Source organism: Bactrocera oleae, chromosome 4 (assembly GCF_042242935.1).
Source record: "Bactrocera oleae isolate idBacOlea1 chromosome 4, idBacOlea1, whole genome shotgun sequence".
Classification (NCBI taxonomy): Eukaryota; Metazoa; Arthropoda; class Insecta; order Diptera; family Tephritidae; genus Bactrocera; species Bactrocera oleae.
The window spans coordinates 1310696-1336083 of record NC_091538.1 but is presented as its reverse complement, the minus strand read 5'-3'; the positions used below and the strand labels follow the sequence as shown (position 1 = coordinate 1336083).

General features: G+C 39.4%; 1 protein-coding gene across 4 annotated transcripts in view; it reads right to left on the bottom strand.

Annotated features, from left to right (window-relative positions):
- Window positions 1–25388, bottom strand: part of pdm3 (pou domain motif 3) — a 118611-nt gene that overhangs the window by 71543 nt on the left and 21680 nt on the right. For all 4 annotated transcript variants that reach the window (XM_036374510.2, XM_036374507.2, XM_070107940.1 and 1 more), the window contains exon 3: window positions 9516–10456. In XM_036374510.2, the coding sequence (XP_036230403.2) occupies window positions 9516–10433 (918 nt within the window). In that variant the 5' untranslated portion in view covers window positions 10434–10456. The remainder of the gene's footprint in view (window positions 1–9515; window positions 10457–25388) is intronic.

Here is a 25388-nt window from a genome sequence, read left to right as displayed (position 1 = left end):
GACAGCCAATTTAATGCGCTTAACATTTTTACTTACCCTTCGCGCAGCGCTTTTATTAGCCCTAGAGCCACATTTCTTCTGGCTTTTCTTTTTTAATTCATTTACGTCTTTGCTGTTTATTTGCACGTTTTCGACAGATTTTCTTGCTACGCTAATGTACTCCCGGCACTCGCTTCATGTGGGGTCAATTACTTTGACAGTCGAAAACGCAAAGGAGAGAGAGAGAGAGAGAGAAAAAGATAGTGCGCTCTAATAGCGAACTCTGCAGGCAATGCATATAATGCGGGCAGGGTTGCCAACTACATTTTTTTCTTTCAGAAAGGTGACTAAAATTATTTGGAATCCCATATGTGGTGAGCTTGTTAATCTCTGTCGCATAGCTACTATTTATATATGTAATAGGTCTCAAACTTGTTAGATAAAAGAGTGTGAGCACTAGTTGTCAATTGCCGTGATCTATAATATCTCCATCCTTTTCAAATCGGATCGAAAATAGTTTATCGGATTGCTTCGTATTAATGTACTGAAAATATTTCTCAAAACACTGCGATTTGAAAGGCAACACATAAGAAATCACGACGCAAAAAATAAATTGAAATATTGTAAAGAACGTTCACGCTTCGTTTTAGTTGCTCTAAAATTGCACGCATTTCGTGAGCAGCTCTCTTAATATAAGTTTCGCGGTAACACTTATTACGACCAACATGGCAACCCTGCTAAGACTGTGACGTTAATATGCAACAAACGGAGCAGCAGCAGACAATTGCTTGTTCATATTGCATGTATTTGTGAAATGAAGCATTTAATTGCGATACCAAAAACAACAAAAACACTAAGAATAATAATGAAGTAACTTACGCCACCACAGTAATTGCAACTGCAAGCAAACTCACATATTTCTCGAAGGCAAATGAGAAAGATATGCACAAAGAGCTATGCACCAACACACACACACACATATTGACTTGTGCGTGTTTAAAAGTAAGGGAAGCGTGCGAATAAATCATGGAAAGTCTTAATGCAAAATGCAAGCATATTTACATGCTAGTGTATACACACATACATATACATATATATATGTGGTAGTGGTCAATGTGTTTTGGCCTTAATTGCGAGTGAAAATCAATTGAATGCAACGCGCTAAGCGCTTTTTAATTTACAATGTTCGGGTGGCAGAGTGAGCAAACATTTTTGTTGGAGGAAAGTAATGGTAATAGTGATTAGGAGTAGTTAATATGTGCTTTGCATGCATAACTGTATGTATTTACGAAACGAGAAGCTTATGATTTAATAACATAATCCTCATTTACATATATGTATGTGGGTGTGGTTACTAAAAACGCTATACAAATTTTATACAAAATAATTGAAATTCTAAAAGAAATGCTTTTTAACAGCGACAACTACGTGGTTGAACAAAGCTGAGCCGTCAGTGTAAGTATATGGATACAAAACCCACTAAGGCACAAAAGAACCTTGACACTTATATCACAGAAATTGTTTTTATAATTAACTAAGATTGTTAAGGAAACCGAAACACTTATGGCACTAAAGGTATGCACTCGAATAGACGCTGCTTGCGTATCTCTAGGGCTTTCGCTGTTAGGAAATTGACAAATTAGCCAAAAATTCTTTAAGTTCGAAACGCACAATGGACAATTTGTCAATAACTCAATCTCCCAGTGACAGCTGCTAAGTGTTTTTAGCTTAATTACACGAACCGTACATAAGTACATTGAAAATCCAATTAATTTCTAGGCACATAAAATACCTTAAAAGGAAAGCAATCGCTATTCTAGACACGCACACGCACGCATGCACGCACGCAAATGCAAATGTCAAATTTTCACGAATTGACATATGTGGCTCATTTGCAGGCACACAAAGCCGAAGCACACCAGCAAAGCGAAAATAAAACACACAACAAGAACAAAAAGTGGCCAATGCGCCAACAACCGGTTCCCTTGGCATAAACAGACGAACATTTTTATTGACACAACTACGAACGGGCCCTTCGGCCAGCAGACCAGCAGACCAGCAGACCAGCGAGCGCAGAAAACTACGCGAATTCAGCGGCCAAGAAGCCAGCTGGCCCAGTGCGCCGTTGGACGACGCAGAACACCCGCACAATGTGCAGCAGCGACCAGCAAATCCGCTTCGCACTCACGTACAAATTACAATAACAACAACAACAACAAAGGCAGCAGCTACAGCAGCAGCAGCAACGTAGGCAAAAACAAGCACATAAATTCATAAGAATAAGGCAATAAGAAACGAAATACACAACAACAAAAGCGAAAAACAAGAGGCAACATTTGTTCAAGGCTTTTAATGTGCAACTAAATGTCTTCGACAAATTTCAACTGCAGCTTTGGGCGCTCGTACTGCTTGACCATGCAGCGCTTAGACTAGCCTTGCGTGTGTGTATGGGTGTGTGTGTGTGTGTGCGTTTGTTTTCCTGCCAGCCTTTTAAGACAATAAAAACGCATTTAATGTGTTACAACAACAAATTCCCTGCAGCCGCGAGGGTCTCCACATTGCAGCTGGACAGCGATTTGATGGACGCATGCGCGTCGCGTCACAATGACTAATCGGACGGACTGACCGACTGCCTGGCCGCCCGATTCACTGCTATATTGACGGACCGTTGAGTGCACCCGGCCTACAGTTTTGGCTGATTGCAGCCGATTTCGCTTGACTATTCGCCGCGTTAAGCTAGCGCTTGTAGCCAACCAGGAACTGCACGTTGAGGCGATCTAGGAGCAATCGCACGGCTTTACGATGTCTGCAATATTTACGGCGTGTTTTGTCGAACGTAAGTACTCGCGTGTACACGAAGAATGCCTTGCGTTTCGTTCAAGAATTACGGCTGAATTTGAAATTTAATTGATTGACTTGACAAGCCGTCACTAATTCTTATTTCTGCCGCAATTATATACTCGCCATTTGGACAAGCAACGATATAGGCTGTATTTGTCCAAAATAAGTATCCAAACAAATTTATTGAGTTTAAAACTGAATTCTATTGTGTTGACTTGGCTTAGTTTTAAAGTGCTTGGCGCTAAGCTAAAGAACGGCAAGTGGATGCAACTAGGAAGCGCTGATGTGGTTGGAACGAATGCTAGGTACTTTCTCTTTAATTTGCGACATGTAGAGACAGACCACTCTTTGTAGAGGCCAAGAACTCTGTTTCATAAGCAGACTGGAATAGTTAGATCTCTTATGGCCGAAAATATTTACAGAAAGAGCTTTAACTAAAAATCAGACTTGAAACATACAGAACAATATTCAGAAGATATAAGTTCACTAGGAACCTATATAGCTACTACAGTCATTCCTTTCTATGTATTAATTTTTCCCTCTTTTTAGCATCTAGCATGTTATATATATAAAGTCATTTTGTATAATGAACAGCAAGAAAAATATGACCAAAACCATAAATGATACAAGAAACACAAAAATACTAACGAAAAAATCGTCAGCTTTAATTCCAATGAAATCGCAGAATTATCGCCAACACCAGCGTGCAACGTTCAAGCGCCACACCATACGACAAGACTTAATGTGTGTCGCTGTCGACCGCTAAGCTGCCGCACATTGCCAGTTGAGTAATGAGAAATGAGTAATGCGCCACATGAACGCATGATCACTTACAACCAAAACCAATCACAACAACAACAGCAAGCGCAATAACCAAAATCAAAACGAAAACGAAAAACCAAAACAGCAACAACAGCAAACACATGCAAGTGAACATTAAAATTAAAAACATTTTTAAAGCAACGAAAACAACAACAACAAGCACATTTAATAATGACAAGCGACCGAGCGTCGCAAACTAGAAAATCCAGCTGCAATTTAAGCCGCAGCAACGCATTAAGCCAAATGATCTGCCACCAACCAAACAACCAAGCAGCAACAGCAATAACAACACCGTCCAGAGGCAACTGCATGCATTGGTAACACAATGTTAGTAAATGTACAAATGCATAACAACAAAAATGGCAAAATCGCAAACTCATTTCCCGCCTGCAACAAAAAGAGTTCGCCGTCGTTGCCGCTTTTGCTGCTGTGGCAGCCAGCTGCTGAGCTGTACATGCCACTTTACTACTAATTACAAATGAGTACAGGCAATATAAACTGGCCAGCAAATAAAATAAATCAACAACACCAACAACAACCACACCAACAGTAATGATGTTGCAAATTAATAAAAGAAATACAATAATAACAAAAATGTATGCATTTGTATGGGCGTTCAAGTAAAATCACACGCCGACGTTACGCGCCACTAGATGGCGCATTGCAACGGCGGGGGATTGCTCAATTAAGCAGCGCGCAAATCCTGTTTCGTCGAAAAGAATTAAGTTCCAGAAATGTTTATGCTATTCATCATTGCTAGCGCGCTGTGGCCATTAGTTGGCTCCCCCTTGGCGACACGTCTACCGCCGGACTCTATACTTCGTACTGCTACTTCAGGCGATACTTTGTCGCGCACACTCTGGCATTTTGGCTTTTCAAGGCTTAAATCGATCATTTGCACTATGTAGTTATTTTTGGCTTCCTTCTTTTTCGATACTTAAAGCTGTGCAAACACTGATTGGCTACCCCCCACCAATGCGCCACGCTAACTGAGTGTCCAACGCGCGAGTAGAGCGCACAACCAACGGCGACGCGATTGACTGCAGCGAAATGAAAGAACGTAACGCTCGATGTAGATACTTGGTTACCGTGAGTTTTAGGGAAGAAGGGCCTGTTGGAAAAACAGAAGGTTCATAGAAGAAATTTCTCACGCGTGTGACATATAACGTACGTGCCCAAGACCTCTGTTTTTGAACAGTTTCATTAAAGTGGTTACCACTATTTTGTGGCTGCGGTCTCCTGTGTTTTTGTCATCTCGCGAATTTTTCCTACCGTCCGCCCTCGCATAGAATTCTCGTCAGCTACTGCCATGTATAAATCCAGTTTTTTCCACATCACTGCGCATATTGGCTTACTCACACATAACTCCTTTTTGGCTCCTTTTTATTACCTCCTTCCATTCGCTTTTATATTATTGTTTGCTATTGCTGCCTTTATAATTGTTATAGCTTGGTATAATTGCCGGTTTTTACGCTGCAAATGCAGAGCTTGTGTTTGTGTTGGAATTCTTTTTTCTGGCTTTTCATTTAGTTTTCCAGCGGTGGTTGTCTTGCATGCATTTTTTGTCACTGCCAAACCAAAAATAGAGAAACGCGCATTTAAATTGTTTACCCAAAAGGTATGACTAACAATTAGGTATTGGCACGGAAATGTAGACACAAAATTTTTTATGGTCAGCCATCACGACCACCACCGCGCGGTTATCTGCTGAGCTAATGGCGCGCTTACTGGCGGTCAAATGTGCTCGGCTGTCGTGGCACACGTACACGAGTAGGTACATTGCAGGCGATTAGATGACAAGCCGAGCGCTCGCACAGTGACGGGGGGTCTCTGTCAATGGCGACACTGACGGTTGCGATACAAATTTGTCTTCAGCTTAATTGCAAAGCGCTCAATTATCGGCAATTAATTAGGCGCTTAAGCAAGTTTATATGTATCTATATTGGTCTGTGTTTTGCCCTACGCGCTGGTGAAATTTTCTGAGACTTCAAAGGCGTTAAATAAAGTAATGTATAGCCGAAAGATGTTATGAGTAGAATGCCGAAATTTAGCGTTAAAGATGTTAACGGACAAAAGCGGAAAATATTGCGATTTGCCATGAGCAAGAAATTATATTTTTAAACGAACAGCAAATTTGAAAAGCAATACAATTTACTACAATAGTTTGAAAAAACACAGACAACTGGTAATCTAGTTGTAAAATAAGTTGTCTGTTAAGTTGTATGAATCAACCATTAGACATACTCGCATTTATAAATAATCAATATTTGCTATCGATAATTAGACCACTCGACTCATTTTAAGAAATTAGGGTAACCCTAGACGCTGAGCCGTCTAAATGTTGGGGTCTCCCAACGCATTCTTCTATTGCATTCCAATGATTTGAAGGACTACTGTGAGTCTGGTCATGTAGGATATGTAAAAACATACATTTGAAATCTAATCACCTAATCGTATTCTCCACTGTCATAGTCGGCGCAGACAATTATGAGCTCAAAACTCTCTTTTTTAAATAAAACCATGAGATATCGCTCTCACTACTTGCACAATCAACGATTACATATACACATACATACGCACATATATCAACTAGTCCGCGCAATATTTATTCAGCAGTGTCTTTTTTGTTGTTGTAATTGCATTTGAAACTAAAATTGCAGTTGCAGAAATATATAAGGCGCTTTGGGCATGTGGAAAAGTAACGCTGCGAACATAGCCGATTTATAATCACCAACTAAAATGGCTTCATAACAGAAATTACAGATAATTGCATGATTAATTAAATAATTAAACGAAGGCCAGCAACAAATAAGGCAATGCGAGCAACACGTCATAAGCGCTCGCAAGCATAAGCGACTGCGTTGCTAGTGTGTAGTTATATACATATATATTTATTTATATGGGTATTGGTGATATAAGCGAGCATATGCAAAGCCTTAATAGCTTGGCAATGCCGCGCCGGCATTTAGCTATTTCATATTAAATCGAGATTATTATAAATGCAATTATCCAACACAAGTGATTAATTAAATAAATAAATAAATTGCATGTCACCAGCTGCGGCTGCGGCAGCGCTGGGCGAATAACGGGCGTCGCTGTTTGAGTGCAACATGCCAAAATAATGAGCACAGCTACAAATCAATTGAGGTACAAAGCCGAAGCTTGTAATGCGAAAATTATTTCAATTATTTAACATGGCATATATATAAATCGATAAAAAAGAAAAAAAAATCAATAACAAATATATTGGAGGTACAGTGTGTGCCATATAAACTTATTATTATTGCTGGTCGCATGTTGTTGCTGCTTTTGTTTTGAAACCAAAACAAAATGGATTGCCCTCCACATCTTTGCCGCCGCATTGCCAACTATTTGTGTATGCTTGGCCAAAGCGCGCCGAATTAGTAGCCAAAGCGCGAGCAGCCACCGCTGCACGCGGCAAACGGCAATGAAAACAACAAATCTTTCAGTGTCCCAATTTTGTGCGCAGCCTGCGACCGCCAAGCGAAATAACAATTAAAAAATGCTAAGAATAACAACAAGCGCCAATAACAACAATTGCTGCACCACGACGCGGCCAAAAAACAAATGAGCTCGACACCAACCGCAGGAGAACAGCAAAAACAACAAAAAATACAAAAAAACATCAAAAAATTACAACAAAAAAAACAACAAAAAAACACAGCTAAAAGCAACAAAAACAGCTGCGAGAGTGTTGGTAAGAATTGAAGCCAAAATAACCAAATAACTGTAACTGTCAGCAATAAATAAAATTCGCATGTCCTCGAAACCAAATGGTCAAACAGCTTTATAAGTGTGTGTGTGTGCTTGTGTGTGTGAAGTTTCGTGGCACTGCGATACAAATAATAATGTGCGCTTCGTGGTGCAGCGGAGTGGGTGGCGGCGGTGCACGGCGCATGCGCACATAACTTTCGCACAAATCAGCGATTCAGCGGTGCAACAGCAAGCCAGAAACTAAGAAGAAAAACAAAAAGCTGCAAGTTTAATGCAATGTAAGAAATTATTTGGACGAAAAGGTGCCAGCGAGCAACGCTATTGAACGCTTAATGAGTATGCCATGTTGGGAATTTGACAGTGACATACGAGCAAGGCACGATGGCAGCATAGAAGTGTAACGAATACAAAACTATTGCCGAAGAACAAGAAAAAGAAGAAGAAGAGGAAAAAATTGCAAAACAGACAAATGCAATTTATATTTTAAATGCACAAACAACTGAGTATAAAGCTAAATAAAATGTAATGAAGCATAACAGAAAGGAAACTAAGAGAAGGGTGTACTAAAGACTGTACTTTGCACCCATAGCATTTCATCATTCTGAAACGTTTTTAATACTATCGGGTATACATAACGGAAACGGCGCAAAGTTATATCCGTCTAAGGACTGTCAACTTAGCAGCTTTACTCACTATGGAACGTAGGATAGTCTCAACCAGCAACACCGCCAGCAAACATCAGATAATATTAAGATTGACTTGATGAAGAAAGTACTCACTCTCAGCTGGTGGTGGCACTCAAAAACGTTACTATTGTAGCGGCTCTCTCTGCCGCGTTGACAACCAGGCAAAGCGGACGGTAACTAATGGCTACAAAAATAAGTTTCGGCAACGATCAAAAGAGGGTAAGCTTAGTATTTCTATACGCAACATAAAATCAGCTCAGTCAGTAACATTCAATTGAGGGGTAGTACCAGAGCCGGTTTGTAACAGCAATTGAAAAAACTCGTATGGAACAAATAATTATTAGAAAATTCGATCCGAAAGTAAAGTAAGTGCATAGCATCCATAGATATTTATTCCAAATACACATTCAAAAGAGGCCTAGTAAACACTATGCTCTTCTAATAAGGCTAACACAGCATTCATGCAATTTTTGCTACTGGTCACATTAGTCTATTCAACCAAGTTAACAGTGCAATTAACAAGATTTCACCGGAAAGTGTGCCAAGTCCAATATTTAAGAGCGCGCATCAACAAATTTGCGGCATGGAACTCGTTCTAACTCGTTTCTCGCTAATTATCGGCATTTTGTTTCTTTTCTTGCTCACTCACCGCTGAGAAGAACTCATTTTTGACTGCTTTGTTGCGGCTTAAGATTTCTATGTTCAGATTTGTTGTTTATTTGCACACCAAATGAGGTGAGCCGCGTCGATATTCTTTCTCGAATAATTTGCTTACATTTTTTATGCGCGCGCTGCGACATTCGACGCTCGAAATCAGGCCAAAGTCAAAGTCAAGCAGCGGCGCAGAGCAGAATGAAATGTCTTTGGCAGAATAAACCGAAAATCATGGAACCAAACAGGTAGTTTGACAGGCCGCAAAAATGGTAGCTTGCACGCGGCTCTAATTTCAGTGTGCACGGTGTTGTTTGTGGCAAGCGGAATTCGTGCAGCATGCCGCGGCAATGGGGAAGCGATCTAAAAGGTGAGTAGGCGGCTATGCTTAAGAAGTTAATTCCAGTGAATTGAAATGATTGGCGACACGCGGAGATTCGAAGTGGATCAGACACGTAAAAGGGATGACAGTTGTGCCCTTTTAATTTATTTTATTCTCAGTTGAAACCTTTAACTGTCATAATATTGCAATACGAAGAAGGTTTAAGCAAATAACTACATAAAAAGCACAATCTAAAGAATTTCTCTCAAGGCTTTAGAGCAGCGAAAACCAAAGATGTTAACCAAATTCTGGTAACTGCAACTGCTACCTTTTGCTAATTATGCCCAAAGACAGTATACATTTATTTCGAAGGCAGCATTCCACATACAGCGCCTTAGTATTATTTAAGATAAAAGAGCCCCACTCGCCACTTGAAACGAGTTCCCACCAAAATACCAATAGTTTAAATTTTTACTTACCGATTCAGTTTTGATGTGCAATGCCACATGTGGCAGCAACGACGTCGGTTCAGCATTTGGTGAAGGTGTACGTTGGTGTTGCTGTTGCGCTGCTGTGATCGGCGACATGGCATTCACTAACGTATCTGATGTTGTCAACGGCGCCGCCGCAGATGGCGCTGCCGTCAACCCACTACTAGTCACCACGATACCGTTAGCAGCTGTCGAAGCACAGCTACCGTTGCTAGCCTCCAACCCAATGGGTGTGCCGGGTGCCACAGACGAAAGTGGCGGCGATGTTGGCGATATACCGCCACGCACCGAAGATGCGACCGCCGATGTGGAATACGGTGAACCCGCTATGCTGCAAGGCGATTTGTTGGCATTCGAGTTGGGCGCGACGGCCGCTGTCGTCGAAGACGAGGCCGTCGATGATGAGGACGAAGTGGATGAAGTCATAGATGAATTGGAAGATGAAGATGATGACGACGACGATGAGGAGGAACAGGCCGCGCCCGCTGTTGTCGCAGTTGAACCTGTTCCGCGTATGCCCGTTATGGGTGTGGGCGTGCGTTGTTGTTGTTGTAACGCTGGTGTTATCGGTCGACAACCGTTTGGTGAGATAGATAATAAATGTGTGACAGTTGGTGTTGTGGACGGCGGTGGTGTACCACCGGGGCTGGGCGTACCGTTTGTTGTTAGACTGACTGTAGCCGAAATGCTGCCGCTCAAATGATGTACGCTGGCGTCCACAAAGGCGCTAGAGTTAATTGTCGGTTCGCGTTTAATGACAATACCGCCACCGGCGTTAGTGGTACTACCGAGTGAGGCGGCTGTAATCGCGGCTTCGCATGGCAGGACAGTGCCGAGCATGGTCGGCGCGTTATCGGCTTTACGGTTGCTTGGCTGGTTCTCTGTTTCCTCACAGCCCTCCGCCATGTCAATAAAGCATTTTGGAAAGACTGCGGATAGGGAAGAAAATATATATATATAAATTCAAGAATTACTCTGTTGTTATTATTCTGGCACTGTATAAGCTTCCAGCTCCTTTATAAAGATAAGCCAATAGTTATTTGGTCTCTGAGACTTTCGATTACAACCCGCGGTATCTACTCATATTAATTTTGTTTCACACCTTAATGCATGCAACAAATCTTGTGAAGTTCGCAAAGAATTTCCAGCAACTACTTTACCAATGCATTATTCACATCTGTATGTATCCACTCTTTTCTTGTGTCTATATATGCATATATAACTGTAATACGTGCATGTGTCCACACTAAATACAGGCAAGCGCACAGCGCAAGGAGCGCCTGGCTCGAGCGAACACACCCAAATTGAACCTGATTTGCACATTATTTGCCCCTAAAAGCATGCCAACACTTACATATACACCCAAACATACACGCACACACACTCACAATCATACATGCCATAGTCTCATTACGATATCCTTGCCTGACTTTCCTCTGCCACATGCCACACTCAGCCTCCGTGCTGCGCTTAGCCCGACAAATGCAGAATGCAAATATATTTTGCAAACTTTGCCACCTTCGCACAAAAAGTTGCAAATGCTAACTGTACATTTAACTGCACATGCGAATGCATATGTGTGTGTGCAGCAGTGCATTTAACCGTACCATCGCCTCGCACATTGCTCACCCGCTGCAAAATGTTGCGCATTTCACCCTCTGCTGGCCCCGCCGCCACTCACCAACCCAACGGCAGTACTCGCTCGCCAGCGCCGCCTTACTTAATGCTCACATATTTTAGAATTTACATTTTATGCAAACATTATCGAATATTTTGCGCACTTCAACTCACACTCAGGCATTAATTTCATTAATTATCCTTTTACAGTGTGGCAAGGGGGCGACACAGAGGGGGTACATGCAAATACATTGAAATGTGTGTGTGTGTGTATGTGTAAGTAAGTTTAGATGTGCTTATATATTATATATACTTTATTGCTTATGCATGTACTTTCAAACATATAATCGTTCATGGGCAGCGCTGACGACAGACGCTTGACCGAAGCTAACGGTAAGAAAGCGAACGCAGTCAAGGAATATGCAAATGCAGAAGCAGTAACGTTGCAAGATAAGGAAAAGACTGAATTGCAAACTAAGAGTAAGGTATATGCAGTACTCCGAAATCAATATAAAATTGGGGAAGAAGAAGAAGCATAAGAAAAAGAAAGCGTTGTGCAGGTAAGAAAACTGTACTACGAGTTGTAATAGCGTGCGATTCAAGGTAGCTCACCAAGTCCGATCTTTATTTAAAGCGGATTTTGAAAAAAATATTTGTTAGAAATAATAAAAATACTTTAAATACAAAATAATTGTCGTTTTTAACCGCGTTTAAATTTGAAAGCTTTTTTCATTAATTTTTTATTGGATTTTTCATACATGCCAGTTGGCAACACTGGATGTGAGCGATTTGAATGTAAGAGCATACACCCTTTCGCATCCATGTTTGCTTATATTTGTTGTTGGCTTTTAATTGGGACTGGTCAGTTGAATAATTGTTGGGAAGCTTCTTTCTCACCTAGCAACAAAAACCCAATGGACATTTTTGTAAACTTTTATTAGACACTTTTGCACTACTCATATTGTTTAGAAGGTATTTATGTCAGTATGTGAACAAAATTGCAAGATGACTAGACCTATTGGGGTCTATGTGCATGCTTCAGAGCAAATAAAAACCGTACAAAACTACCTTAAGACATTTCTAGTGTCGAATTATAACGAATTATAAAAACAAACCGATATCTAAGAATTAACAATATAACAAAAAATGGACGTTTTCAGCTGCGACTGCATGAAGGCCACTCTCAGCAACAACGTGGATTAGCCAACTAAAATTTTAAAGTAGCGTTCGCTTACAAATTTACTACACTTAATTGCTTTAATTACTTATTTGCCGGCGTATGCAATTTTCTAATAAAAAATCGATATTTCTGCAAACCTCTGGCAATATTAAGTCAGTTCTCTCACAAAAATATTACTGCTCCGCCCTCGTTTAACACCCACACATTGCAAGTGTCTCTAATTCTTAATTTACCAAATTACCCACTTTCCAGCAGGCAACACTACACTCTTCATTATTGTTGTCATTGTTATTATTTATATTTACTGGTGTTAGTGTAGCAGTTGACGACAACAAGCTTAGACGAACCGTAGGCTACATGAGCACATTATCCAAGCCTGAGCTAGCTGTCTATGTACTTTGTTGCATACTAAATGCACTGAATGCCTTCGGCTTGCATACACATACACATGCATAGGCTTACACATATCAACTTAACACAAATACAATGTATAGCATAAGTATATACCAACAACTAAATGCAACAATAACAATAATAAGTTGCCGCACTTTTCTAATGCTTGGCAATGGAAACACCTTTAAATTTGCCAGCAAAATGCATTGCCTGCTCACACACATACATATATAATATATGTGATATGCGCGTATGTGTGTGCATGCCTGTGAGTAGTTAATGTGTCCACACAGCCTATGCACACCGATAAGCTGCTTGCATTGTTCGTATACTTGCCGTTCGCAATTCCCAATTTCTTTTACTCCTTTCTTCCTCGCTTTCGTCGGCTTTTCGGTTTTCTTCTTCTTCAGCACGTTTGCTGCATTGTCTGCTCATAATTTCGCATTATCCTTGTCGGGCGCTTCGCACACGCCATCAGTTGAATCGTTGAACCGTATGCCGGTATGTCCGTCTGCTTGTGTCGGTTGCATTCCTTGCAGTCGGCTGTAAGTTTCAACGAGCAACTGTCGTCGTCGTTGTTGATGACTGCGACGCGAGCTGTGCTGCTGACTTGGAGACCTCCATATGTTAGCTACTTGTTCGCCCACCACAACTGACCAGCACGTGCAACTGCTGTCGGTTGGTCGGTCGGTCGGTCGAGCTGAGCCAAGCTTGCATATCCTTTCTGTGCTATTAGCCTCCTTTCCTTCACTGTTGCTGCACCTAGAACCATTACATTGCTCTATTTCATTGTTGATGTCGTTGCCGAATTGCCTGTTGTTGTCGTAACAGCTCGTTCGAATTTTTGTTGTGTGTTGCGCCTCCAGCCCATCTATATATAAACAAGTGTGCGTCCTGGCGGCACGCTCTCAACCCACTGCGCTGAAAGCCGCTGATATGAGCATAATTTTAGACTACTTGTATTTGTAATGACATTTTTGTTGCATTGTGCGCATGTATTTGTGAAAATATCGTTGCTTGTTTGCTTTGTTTTAGCTTCTTTTCAACTCCCCAGGAAAACGGGCGGTCATTAATAAGCGCATTTAATACATTCAATTAACCTTTATTAGACGCATACTAAGCAATATAGAATAAGCACATTCTCAAAATAATAAAAGGCTCATGGAGAGAATAACGGGAGAATTAAGTATAGTACAGAGGACGAATTAGCTAACCGAATATTCAATAAATATACACGAAGATATCTTACTTATTCTATAAGCCTGATGAGAATTAGGTGACTGAAATAGTGAAGAAACATGCAATTTCGGTTCAGAAAATAAAGATTGACTTTACTAAAAGAGGAGGAAATACCACAACAAGAAGCATAAAAACCAAGCCTTTATCTTGAAAATCGATAATGCGAGCGATAGTTCTACCTGAAGTTCATAACACGATACTAAACAGTACATATGAAGTGGTCGTGGGCAATATTTCCTTCAGAAAGTTTCATTCATAAAATAAACTTGGGCAATCTTCGACCATTTAAGCCGCCCGAGTATATTGTTTGGCAACGATCAAAGTAGTAGATGAACTAAAATCATCTCAATCAGATTTCAGAGCAAATGGGTTGAAGCTCGCGCCTTATTTTGTAGTAATAATAAACAATACTTGTAATTAAAATGAAGCATTTGCTACAAGTGGAAAGTTGCGGCAATAAAGTTGACCACAACAATAACACCAAGCCTAAGCTGTCGGATAATTTCATATTCTAACTGCGATTTTGAGCGAAGCGATGCCTCAAATGTAGCGAAACATCGCGCTCGCATGTTCTCATATGCAGCCGAACAATAATTATACCGGTTCTCTTAAGTGGACATGGATGTAGACGTGGCTGAACATTTGGACGGTGGCTCTTACATATTCATAGCCAAAAGCATTTGTGTGCGTGTGTGTGTTTGTGTGCGAGGTGAGCGGCGTATCGAACGAATGTTGATCGGCAACATGTTGCAGCAGTGTTCACAGCAAAGTTGCTATTATTAGTCTATGCCTCTTGGTGACGTTGTTGTTGCGTTGTTACTGCATGTGTGTATATCACGGTGATCAGCATTAATTTTTCTGGTCATTATAGACTGCGCTGCCGCTGCCGCCGCCGCTGTTGTTGCTGTGTTATGATAAGTCGTTATTAAACGACGTCAACGATCGATAGCCAAGTTGCCGTTGTGTTAGTGTGTGTTTGTTTGCTTTGTATTGGCACCACAATAATTTAGCCATGCACAGGAAGTAGAGCAACTTTTTTAGCAGTTGGGACATATACTTAAGTTTTTTTCTCTTCTTTTTACATGTGTGTTAGTGCAAATATGCAAACTAATTTATGACTGTGTGTGTGTTGTGTGTTTGGGTGTGCTGACATCAATAATATCGGCGCAGCACAGCAATTACAATGCATGAATAGCCGATTAATTGCCAGTTAGTGGCAGATATGCATGAGAAATTGGATTGTTAAGACAACAAAATACTAACTAATGACGTTGCAAAGGAAAGCAGGTCGGAGCCGTGCAAAACAGTTCGGGAGACAAAACAGAAATGCCAACAGCCAAGCGATAAAATTAAAAATGAAATTACTTTAATAATAGAAATTAAATTTAATATGGGAAAAGCTATGTAGAAAGGCTCGAAAATTATTAACTGAACACTTTGCTTTATGTTACTACCAATTGCTTTGCAGAAGTCTACAATATTTAGATAACAATGAGATGATATGCTTTACAGCCGTATTACAGATCTAAGTTGGGACTAAGAAAGACTATTCTTGTTCGCTAACAGCTTATCTAACACTGTATTCGACATATGAAAGCAACAACGTCCGGTAGTTATTAACCAGTTGAGAAGTACATGCCTTATGATAGTTGAAGAAAATATATGTGTAAAGTAAAGGCATTTGGTTAAAAATAAGTTGTAATAAGTATGCAAAACGACTAAGTAATATTTGTTTGTCTGCAGGTGGCATCGCTCTTTGGTTACTTAGTCGGCATTAAGAGCACAATAGACCATAGGACGCGGTGCTTATCTCTATTCTAATCTATCTAGTCGGAATTAAGCCTCTGTAAAAGTTTGAATAGTGAGTACCCTGTTTAGTTTTCCAGAATTGTCGCGATTATTTCTTAACCGAGATAGAAAGTTCGTTACTCCCGAATTTAATTGAGCACCAGCACCAGCTGCACAGTCTTTAATGAAAATAGAGTAGGTAACTACAAAATGTCGACGACCGAGTTGTTATCAACAGAAATCAAGATATTTGTAACAGTCAGCAATGACAATTTAAATGCCGAATGGCCTCTTTATCCTTATTGAGTTATGCGAAAGAGTTCGATAGCTTCACTTGCCGCCATCTAATATTTAGATATAAAAGTTAAAGCTAAAAATGTTACACACGATTGCCGACAGCAAAGCGCAGGGACATTACAAAGGTGGAGACAGGAATGGAAGGAGTGTAGGAAACAGTGGTATGGTACGAGGGGAGTTGAGTGTGGGCGTTTGAAATGAAATTCGCGTGTTACACATGAGCACGCAGCGATCACAACAAAACCAGCCACAACAATAACAACAACATCAACATAAATTGGATAAATGCTGAAAAAGTAATAACAAAATGAAATACAACAACAATAACAATGGCATAAAGGAAGCAAAAACACCAAGCACACATGTACTGCAACCCCTAAACAATAAACCCTTCTTTATTAGTCTAAAACGTGAGGTCTTGATCCCCACACCCAACTAAGCGGCAGGGTAAGCGCTGAATGACTTACCTAGAAGTATATCCTGTTAGAGTGTGTGTGTGTGTATGTGTTTGTCTTGCACACTCATAATGAGCTCATATATGCGCATTAAGCGTGTATTTGCTTTTAATTTAAAATTCTAAATTCAAAATACTTATGACCGGCGCTAGCCCCGCGCCCTGTAAACAATCGCTGCTTTGCGCATGTGGCAGCGCCGTCTACTTCAGCAGTTTGTAAGTACACTTTGTATATTCATATTTTATGATTCATTACTTGGCCAAGCGAATGCATGTTGCGCGGTTAAGGTGCGCCAAGAGAGGAAGTTCTGTGGCATGCAACATAGACAACAGGCAGTTAGTAGCCGGCAGGATAATGATGACGCGCGTCAAGCGCCAAGCATAATTTCGTTAAATTAGCGCACAACAAAGACAACGGCAGTCGCGAGAACAAAGGATATCGAGCAATAATCATAATAATGGCTGGCGTAAACAGCGCCGGCACAAACATTTGCAAAAACTCCCCAATTGAGCACGCACTGAAGTTGAAAGTACAGTCCAAACAACAACAACAACAGCAAATGTAATCATAATAACAAAAACAATAGTCACAAAAGGAATTATTTAGAATAAAAACGTAATTAAGAAGCACAGTGTAGAGCGTTGTGCACATATCATAATATATTGGCAAAAAACCCGGGCGGGGGGTGAGGTAAAGCAGCGAAAAAATCAAATACATGCATTTATTTTTGCTTTTAATTATTTGTTAGCTTCTCTTTGTAGATAATTTTATTTTTTATTGGCTCCGCCATTCGAACTAATTAACGAAATTTTGCAACCCTTTATGACCGACGGATTTTTGCATGATTTTGCAATTAATTTCCTCAAAGGCTTCACGTACATGTACACGAATGTGGACATTAAGCACATCGTTCGGCTTTTCGATTGTCCAAAGGGGTTATCAAATTATAAACGCTGGCTTTCTAGGGGAGTTTGCAATCGCATTTAACGTTATAAATATATCTATGCATATAAGCACACAGGAAATTTAGCTCATTATACAATTTTTTATGCGAAATTTCAAATAGGTTTGGGCAAATCGATTTTGCGTTCTACTGAACAGGGATGTTAATAAGTTTTATGTCGTAGCACTTGCGAGAATCTAGCTGTTAAATTTTAGAAATTATGTTTTCATTTATTTTTGCCTTTCACTACCTAAACAAGCTCTCGTATAATTAAAAATAAATACATAGAGGCATCATCGACTCATATTTTAAAAATATTTGACTTTGACTGCTCCTTATCACTCTATTCTTAACGTGCATGCAAAAGTCACTTTTATGTCGTAGCACTTGCGAGAATCTAGCTGTTAAATTTTAGAAATTATGTTTTCATTTATTTTTGCCTTTCACTACCTAAACAAGCTCTCGTATAATTAAAAATAAATACATAGAGGCATCATCGACTCATATTTTAAAAATATTTGACTTTGACTGCTCCTTATCACTCTATTCTTAACGTGCATGCAAAAGTCACTCATCAAAGTGCCAGATATTTCACCACTAGCACTAAACTCGTGTACTGAGTTGAATAACTAACGGAACCCTCTCTTGCTTGTCCTTTATCCTTTACTGTATCTAACCATACTTTCTAAAAACTTCTCTGTTTTCGAAATACATCACAATTTCAAAATAGTGTGTCTCGTGAAGGTCTTTTTCATAATTTACAAGTGCGAAAAAACTCCAGTCAAGTGTTTTCTATAACAGGTTTCTAAACATTTCACATTTTCCACTTGCAACATTCGCCTATGCGATCAAGGTTGCTGAAACTACAGAAGATGTGATAGCTTTGATAAATATTTTGTATATATCAAATGTTATATTTGGGTGTGTACATTATTAATAAAAATATATTATTTTTTATTTGCATTTCGAGTTTATTTTTTGCTATCTTGTGTATATAAAACCTGCTCTGTTGCACACTCAAAAATATGGCCTGAAATTTCAAGTAATCACATAAATTATAGAAGTAATATTCGTACGACATTTCTATCGCCTTGAACAAATTCAAATTATTACTAGTGCCAATTAAATCAGTGCAATTACGGTATGTTGAGTTTTTAATGTCGACAACAGCCGCACCCAAAATCGCCTAAAACTAAATATAAAGACGGTATGCGTATCAAAGATAAAGCAAAAACAAATACGTATATATTTAAGTTAATTTATATTAAATCGTGACATGCGTAGAGCAATTGAAATAAAGCTTTAACAAACGATTTGCATTAAAATACGTATTTATGTGATTAAAAACATAAAATTGCTTAACACGCTTCGCTATTTATTTTAAATATTGACATTATACAAATCAATACAAGTTAACAAAGCAAACAAACATCAATTAAATTAATTTGAATTCAGTGAAATAAGATATTTAAAAAGTTAAAAAAAAATTGCAATGGAAAATTGGCAACAATGCGAGCACTTTGCGGTGTGCGACTTTGCTAAGGCAAGCAAGTGAGTATTATGAATACTGAATGCCACGTTGCCTGGTTTCCTCGCCTTTTATTTATTGTTATTTGTGAGTTAACGCAGGCACGAAAAGAACGCGTTTATTTCTTACTGAACTGTTATAAATAAATGCTGATTTCTCACTTTGATTGCCGCAGAAAATATTTATTTCCAAGCACAAATACGCACACATTCTGCTCATTAAAGCGTTGATAAGTTACCGCTGCTTACTTGTCATTTTACTGATTTATTTTCAATTTTCATGCTGATGTGCGCGCTTTTCACGAAAATATGTACATATTTATATAATTGAAATCTTTGCACATAAATTTGCATAAAATTCAAGTCATTCATTTATGTCAATTGGCTGTCTCCACAAAGCCATACCACCCGCTTGGCGCTCCACACCCCGCTGCCGCCGACAACGACACAATCACTGTCGCACGAACATGAGAATGAACGACATGACAGCCATGGCGTTCGCGCGCGTTTGTACATAATTCAGAGCTATCAATTTCTTTTAATTGAGAACTAAAAATGCAAGAAAACAAAAGCAAAAAGGAAGCCAGAAGAAAAAAAAACAATCTACTTTGTCTCAATTTTAATTTAAATTTATTAAATTTGCACGCGAGCGACACAATGCAAGGAAAAAACCGTCGATGGCAGTGGCCAGCAGCTGCGCATGCGTCACTGGTCGTGGTGGCAGTTGGCCGGCCAACAAGGGGGTGGAGCACATGGTGAGTGGCAGTGTGGTAATTTTGCCACCACAAACATCACTCGGCCAACGCTGGCAAGCGCTAAACAATATTGTCTTGCTGCCGTCAGTCGCGCATTCGTTGTTGTGCGCTGTTCGTTGTTCGTTCGTGTTGCAAATCTGATTTTCTGCTGCTTTCCACACTTGCCGCTGATACGCCAGTATGCGAGTGTGCGTTGCTTGCATGCGCCATGTGGCAACATTTTATTGCTCATTTAGCAGCGATTCCTTGTCATTTTGTTCTGTTGCTCCTCCATTTCCCGCGCGTACCGCAGATATTGTTGTTGATTATTTTTTTATTTTTCTTTTTGTTTTTGATGTTTGCCACATTTGCTCCTTTTATAGCCATTCACATGCACACCGAAGACACTCTGCGCATTTAATTCATTTTATTATGCCACAAACGTGCAACACAATTAATAAAATCCCCTACTTTATTGTTGGTCCAAACGCAATGGTCAGCGTTCTGAAAATAAGTGGCGTCCAGTGCCGCACGAAATGGCGTGAAATTCAACTGCGAAGCGTGCATATTTGCCACACATTATGGCAAGTGCAGCGTCCAGCAGCCGGCAGACGCGGGTCCATCCATTGTAGCGGCGATCGTCGCCGTCGATCGTTAGCTGGTCGATCAATGGACAACTTTTCAATAATAATTGCCATTTGTGGAATGTGGCACAAGCACACTCTAGAGAGCTCATAATCATTATTGCATAAATTATGAGTTGTTAGTGTGTTCGCAAACGGGAGTATCGACTGTAATGAGTAAGTAAGCTGGTCGGTTTTCATGTTGTAAGAATCTATCATGATTACCCATTCGCGCAATTTGACTCAGTAAGAAATGTTTTGCAGACTCAAAGCTCTTGCATTACTAACTGCTTGTCTACAGCGCGACTGTTGGCAGTATTGTACGTTTTACTTTAGTGACATTTAATTGCTAAATTTTGCAAATAATTTTATGAGTTTCCTCAACACGCACTAAAATAATGGCACTGGCAACAGCTGAGAAGTAGCAGCTCCCCTGTGAATATCACTTTTGAGAAGCAATCAAACATATTCTTATTTTATGCTGCAAATTTGAAAGCTCTAGAGTCCAAAAGTATGCGATATAAAATGCTTAAATTAAAGAGGCGACCGGTAGCGTTCTATAAAGAAGCAGCAAATGAGTTGAACTGTGGATATTGGCTCATATAGGTATAATACAATATGTAAGCTGTGCCTTAAAACTACCCACAGTAGCAAGCAGAAATGTCAAAAGTACCAGAGATCTCGCAGCAAAGTTGATATCTTATATTCATTAGCGGTTGTTAGGGATGAATTGCCGCGTCAGATTTTAAGTGGGACCTTACTCTAACGGGTAACAATCTGATATTAATTTCGCCTTGCCAGTGGAAAAATAACGCTTTTCAGTCTCGTAAGAGAGTGCGGCTTGTCCAGTTGCCTAAGATATAGGATACCACATTTTAGACCAGTTAATAGACGAGGCGATGGTCATGGACGCGCGAACAATAAAGCTGCTGATTCACAGAATTCACTCAACTCATCTGTCGCTGTTCGCTGTCGAGAGCTTCATCGAATTGAGATTGTTTACACATACACATATGATGATTGTGTATGTGTGTATGTGTGTATAAATTATCGAAAAAATCATGTTAATTAACATTAATAATTTTTAATTGCCGTGCCCGCAATTAAAGCTAAAATGGTTACTCTTTGCATTCAAATGCGCAATTAAAATAAAATTTTATGCGCACAAATTGTTTTTTTTTTTTTTGTTTTTGTTTTTAGCTTTCCAATATTTGTGCGTTACATTCGCGCTGCTGTTACTATTATGATTCTAATTGTAAATAATTAAATCTGTCAAACGTTAATGGCAGTCAATTGAGGTGAAACGAAACTAGAAACACAACAACACTAACAAAAAAGGCGGCCGATGCATTTAATATAAACAAAATTTTGTTGAATTACATCAGCAACATAAACATCGGCACCGCGTATGAACATGCAACGACGCCACTTAATCAACCCGCTGCCCCACCGCACCGCACAGCCACCACGAAGCGCGCACATGTGCCGCCACCGATCTCACATTCGTTTATCGCAGCAAATTGCTTGTGCGCATGCGCAAACACACGCACTTTGACGCAACGACAATATTACCAACAAAATTATGCTGATTGATATTTGCGTGTGTGCGTTTGTGTCTTTTTTCACATCTCGCTCGCGCTTTAATGTAGCGCGCATTGTTGTTGTAGTTGTGTTTGGTTGGTGTTGTGCGCTTTGCTTTTCGTCTCAATTTGCTTATTTATTTATTCGTATTTTGATTTTTTTACTCGTTTATTATTGGTTGGCTGGCAACATGGTAGTGGCGTCAATGCGCTCATTGCCGATGCCAATTATTATGAATACGAGTACAACAACAATTACGTATAATAATAAAAATACATTAATGTATGTACACGTAAGCCAATAATAAAATAAATAAATAGCTACAACAACAAGTGAGTCAAGTAAATAAATAATTGCAAATGTATTTATTCACATATATAACTAAATGTTGGCAAGTGTACATGTGTGTGTGTGTGTGGATGCGCATTAATGTGGGTTCATTAATTGAAAGCTCGAGAACTGTACCCAGAAAATTATTATGCTGATGAGGCGCAAATTGAACGAATAGAATATGAACGCACACACAAATATAATAACTTTTTATGTATGTGTGTGTATGTGTATGTATTAGTTAAATCAAAATTGCATGTGTATTTAAATTAGCAGAGGATTTTTTAATAAAGTATGGATAGATTGGGCGCCACGAGATATATTGAGTATGCATCATACATATATTCATCGCTAAACATACGCTGAGAAAAATATAATTGTAATTTAGTTAAAAACTAAAAAAAAGCTAGCATCAACTAGAACTCGTCTTAGATATCTAGGAGCTTTGCAGTTGAAGAGGCTAGATGAAGTATCAAAATTAGATATCAAGTCACGCTTAAAGTTCGAAAAAAGCGTTCACGTCCTGCTCGAAGTCTTAAACTTCAGCTCGCTTTAATTATAAACCTCCTTTTGACGTTACAAAGAACCTGGCGGGAAAGCCAGCCAGTATAACCCTATTTTTTATAGTTCTTTAAAATTAAAGTTAAATAAATAAATATAAAAAAATAATAATAAAATAAATATAATTTCATGCTCCACAAAATCGCTTGCAATTATTACTTATTTGTGCAAAGTATCACATAACTATAACATATATACCTCATTGAAATAATTCCACGAAATCGATAAATTGATATTAACTTGACGACTGTTGAAATGCGGCAAGCGCACATTTGTGTCTGTATGTATGTACATATGTCCACACGACGATATCTACTATAAATAATAATATATGCAGGCATAGGGGCAGTGGTTACCCCCCTTATTAATTTAGCCCTGATTTACAAACGCGTCACAAACATTTCCACAACGCCGACAGCCGCACAATAAATTTGTATAATTTCCTTCAATTATTAACGCTGATGACAATCAACATCATCACTATTAATAACACTCCACGCTCGACATTCGGCGATCATTAGCTTTGCGTCGCATGGCACAGCATAGCCAGGCGGTGCGACGATCGTAACATTTCGGCTGCTACTTACGCTCGTTTCTCAACATTTTGGACCAATTGATTGGAAAAAATCCACGTTTCGCCAACAGCTCATTTGCTTTGATTCGAGTGTCGTTCGGCGTAATTATTCTAGATTGTTTCTCAATTATGAACCGCTGATTGTATCGATTCACGGCGATGCTTTGCTTTTTTGCCTTGCAACGTAAGGGGAGTTGTGCGCCGTCTGCATGTGAATCATTTTCCCTTTTCCGTTATTAAATTGCTACTGCGTCGAGTGATTTTTAATTTATTTTTATATAAGTACTTAGTTGCGTTCAATGTATTCAATGAGCTGTAATTTGAGTCTCATTTGAATATTTTATTCGCTCGTTGCAATCGCCGTCATTACTCGTAAGTTCGATCGTTCGTCATTTCATTAGTTCAATATCGCGATTGAGTACAAAGTTCAATGAAAAGATATTTAACCTTTTAATGAGTTATTCGCAATGAGGCAAACCAATTAGTTGTCGTTATGAATACAAATGTGGTACAGTTGTGTTTGAAATCTTTTACACTAAAGTGTATTTATTGCTTAATAACCGTGATTTATTGGAACCGCAGGGTAAGCATAAGTGATAATTTTTTTATTTTTAATATACTCGTAAGTGGCAACTTCGTAAAAAGACGTCACCGTTGAAGGAAAATACACCCGATCGCTAAGATACCAGGAAGCATTGGTGAATAGAACAACTATAGATATTTGAATGTTAGAGCAAAGTTGGATAAATATCGTGTAAAGCCAAATTTCTTCCAGTTAAATATTTGGCGACGTGTTTGTTGCAAAAATAGTTAACTTCCAGATTTCATCACTGAAAAATACAATATGTGATGCGTTTTGCCCAGAAAATAAAAAATAATCGGAAAACTCAACAGACGAGATTGCTGAATCCCTTCTAACCTCAAGTCACACATTGTGAAGCCATTTTGTGTGCCCTGGTGAGAACTATAAAAATCAAGATCAGTTTTTCTTAATCCTCAGTTGCTTCATTGTTGTAAAGTCAAGTTATGGATCGACTCTTCACTTAAAGCAGGCAGGAAGTGCTGGCCAACTGCGTGATCTACTGAACCAACTTTACCTTTGAAATTCTACAAATAGCAACAGCTACAACATTGTATATCAAACGGCACATTAGCTTAAGCTATACGTCATGCGAGCAGCCAGCTAATCAAGCAATTAATATTTGACAACAACAATTTGCCCCATAAATCAGCGAAACTTTCAAAGGCAATTAGCATAAAATCGCTTGAAAATATTCCACATTGCTTTAAAACGCATATAAAATGCATGTTATTGACATTAAAGCGCCATAAAATAGTGCATTTTGTATGAATTAGATAACAAAAAAAAAAACGGTTGTTTGTTGCGCCGCAAGCAAATATTCGAATTTAGTGTTGCCACCAGTGATGCCTGATCGCCTATTGGGTGCGTGCCGACATACATATGTGCGTGTATGTGTGTGTGGCTGTGCGGCGCTTTATCGGTCGTTTGGCCTGTGGGCCGTCACCGCCTGTTGCGTACAATCGACAACAGCTCGTAATAATGATCGTGACAGATTGTGGCAGCGCGTATGAAAAATCGTTGCAGTGATCGGATCGACAGAGCCGGCTACGCAGACACACGACTGATGCTGCATAATGTGGCACATAAATTACACGATCTTATAGCAGGATGGAAAGGCTAATGCTTGAATAAAATATAATAATATTTTGTTATGTACGAGTTTATTTTGTCGCATGCGTTGGAATGAATATAAAATGTAAACACGAGTTGGTCGCGTATCAAGATACGCCGAATTTGTGCATATCTGGCTTACGTGTTGAGAAAACTGGGCGCAGTAACGGAGTAAAGATATACATATTATATTTCCACTAGTTCGGTGGTATATCCAAAAAAGTGAGCTCCCAAGTGTTTAAGTCTTAAAATAATGCTAACGCGCTACAATCAAGAAGGAAGTGCTGAGATGTTTCCACCTCGTCTGCTTCCATGTATTATACATA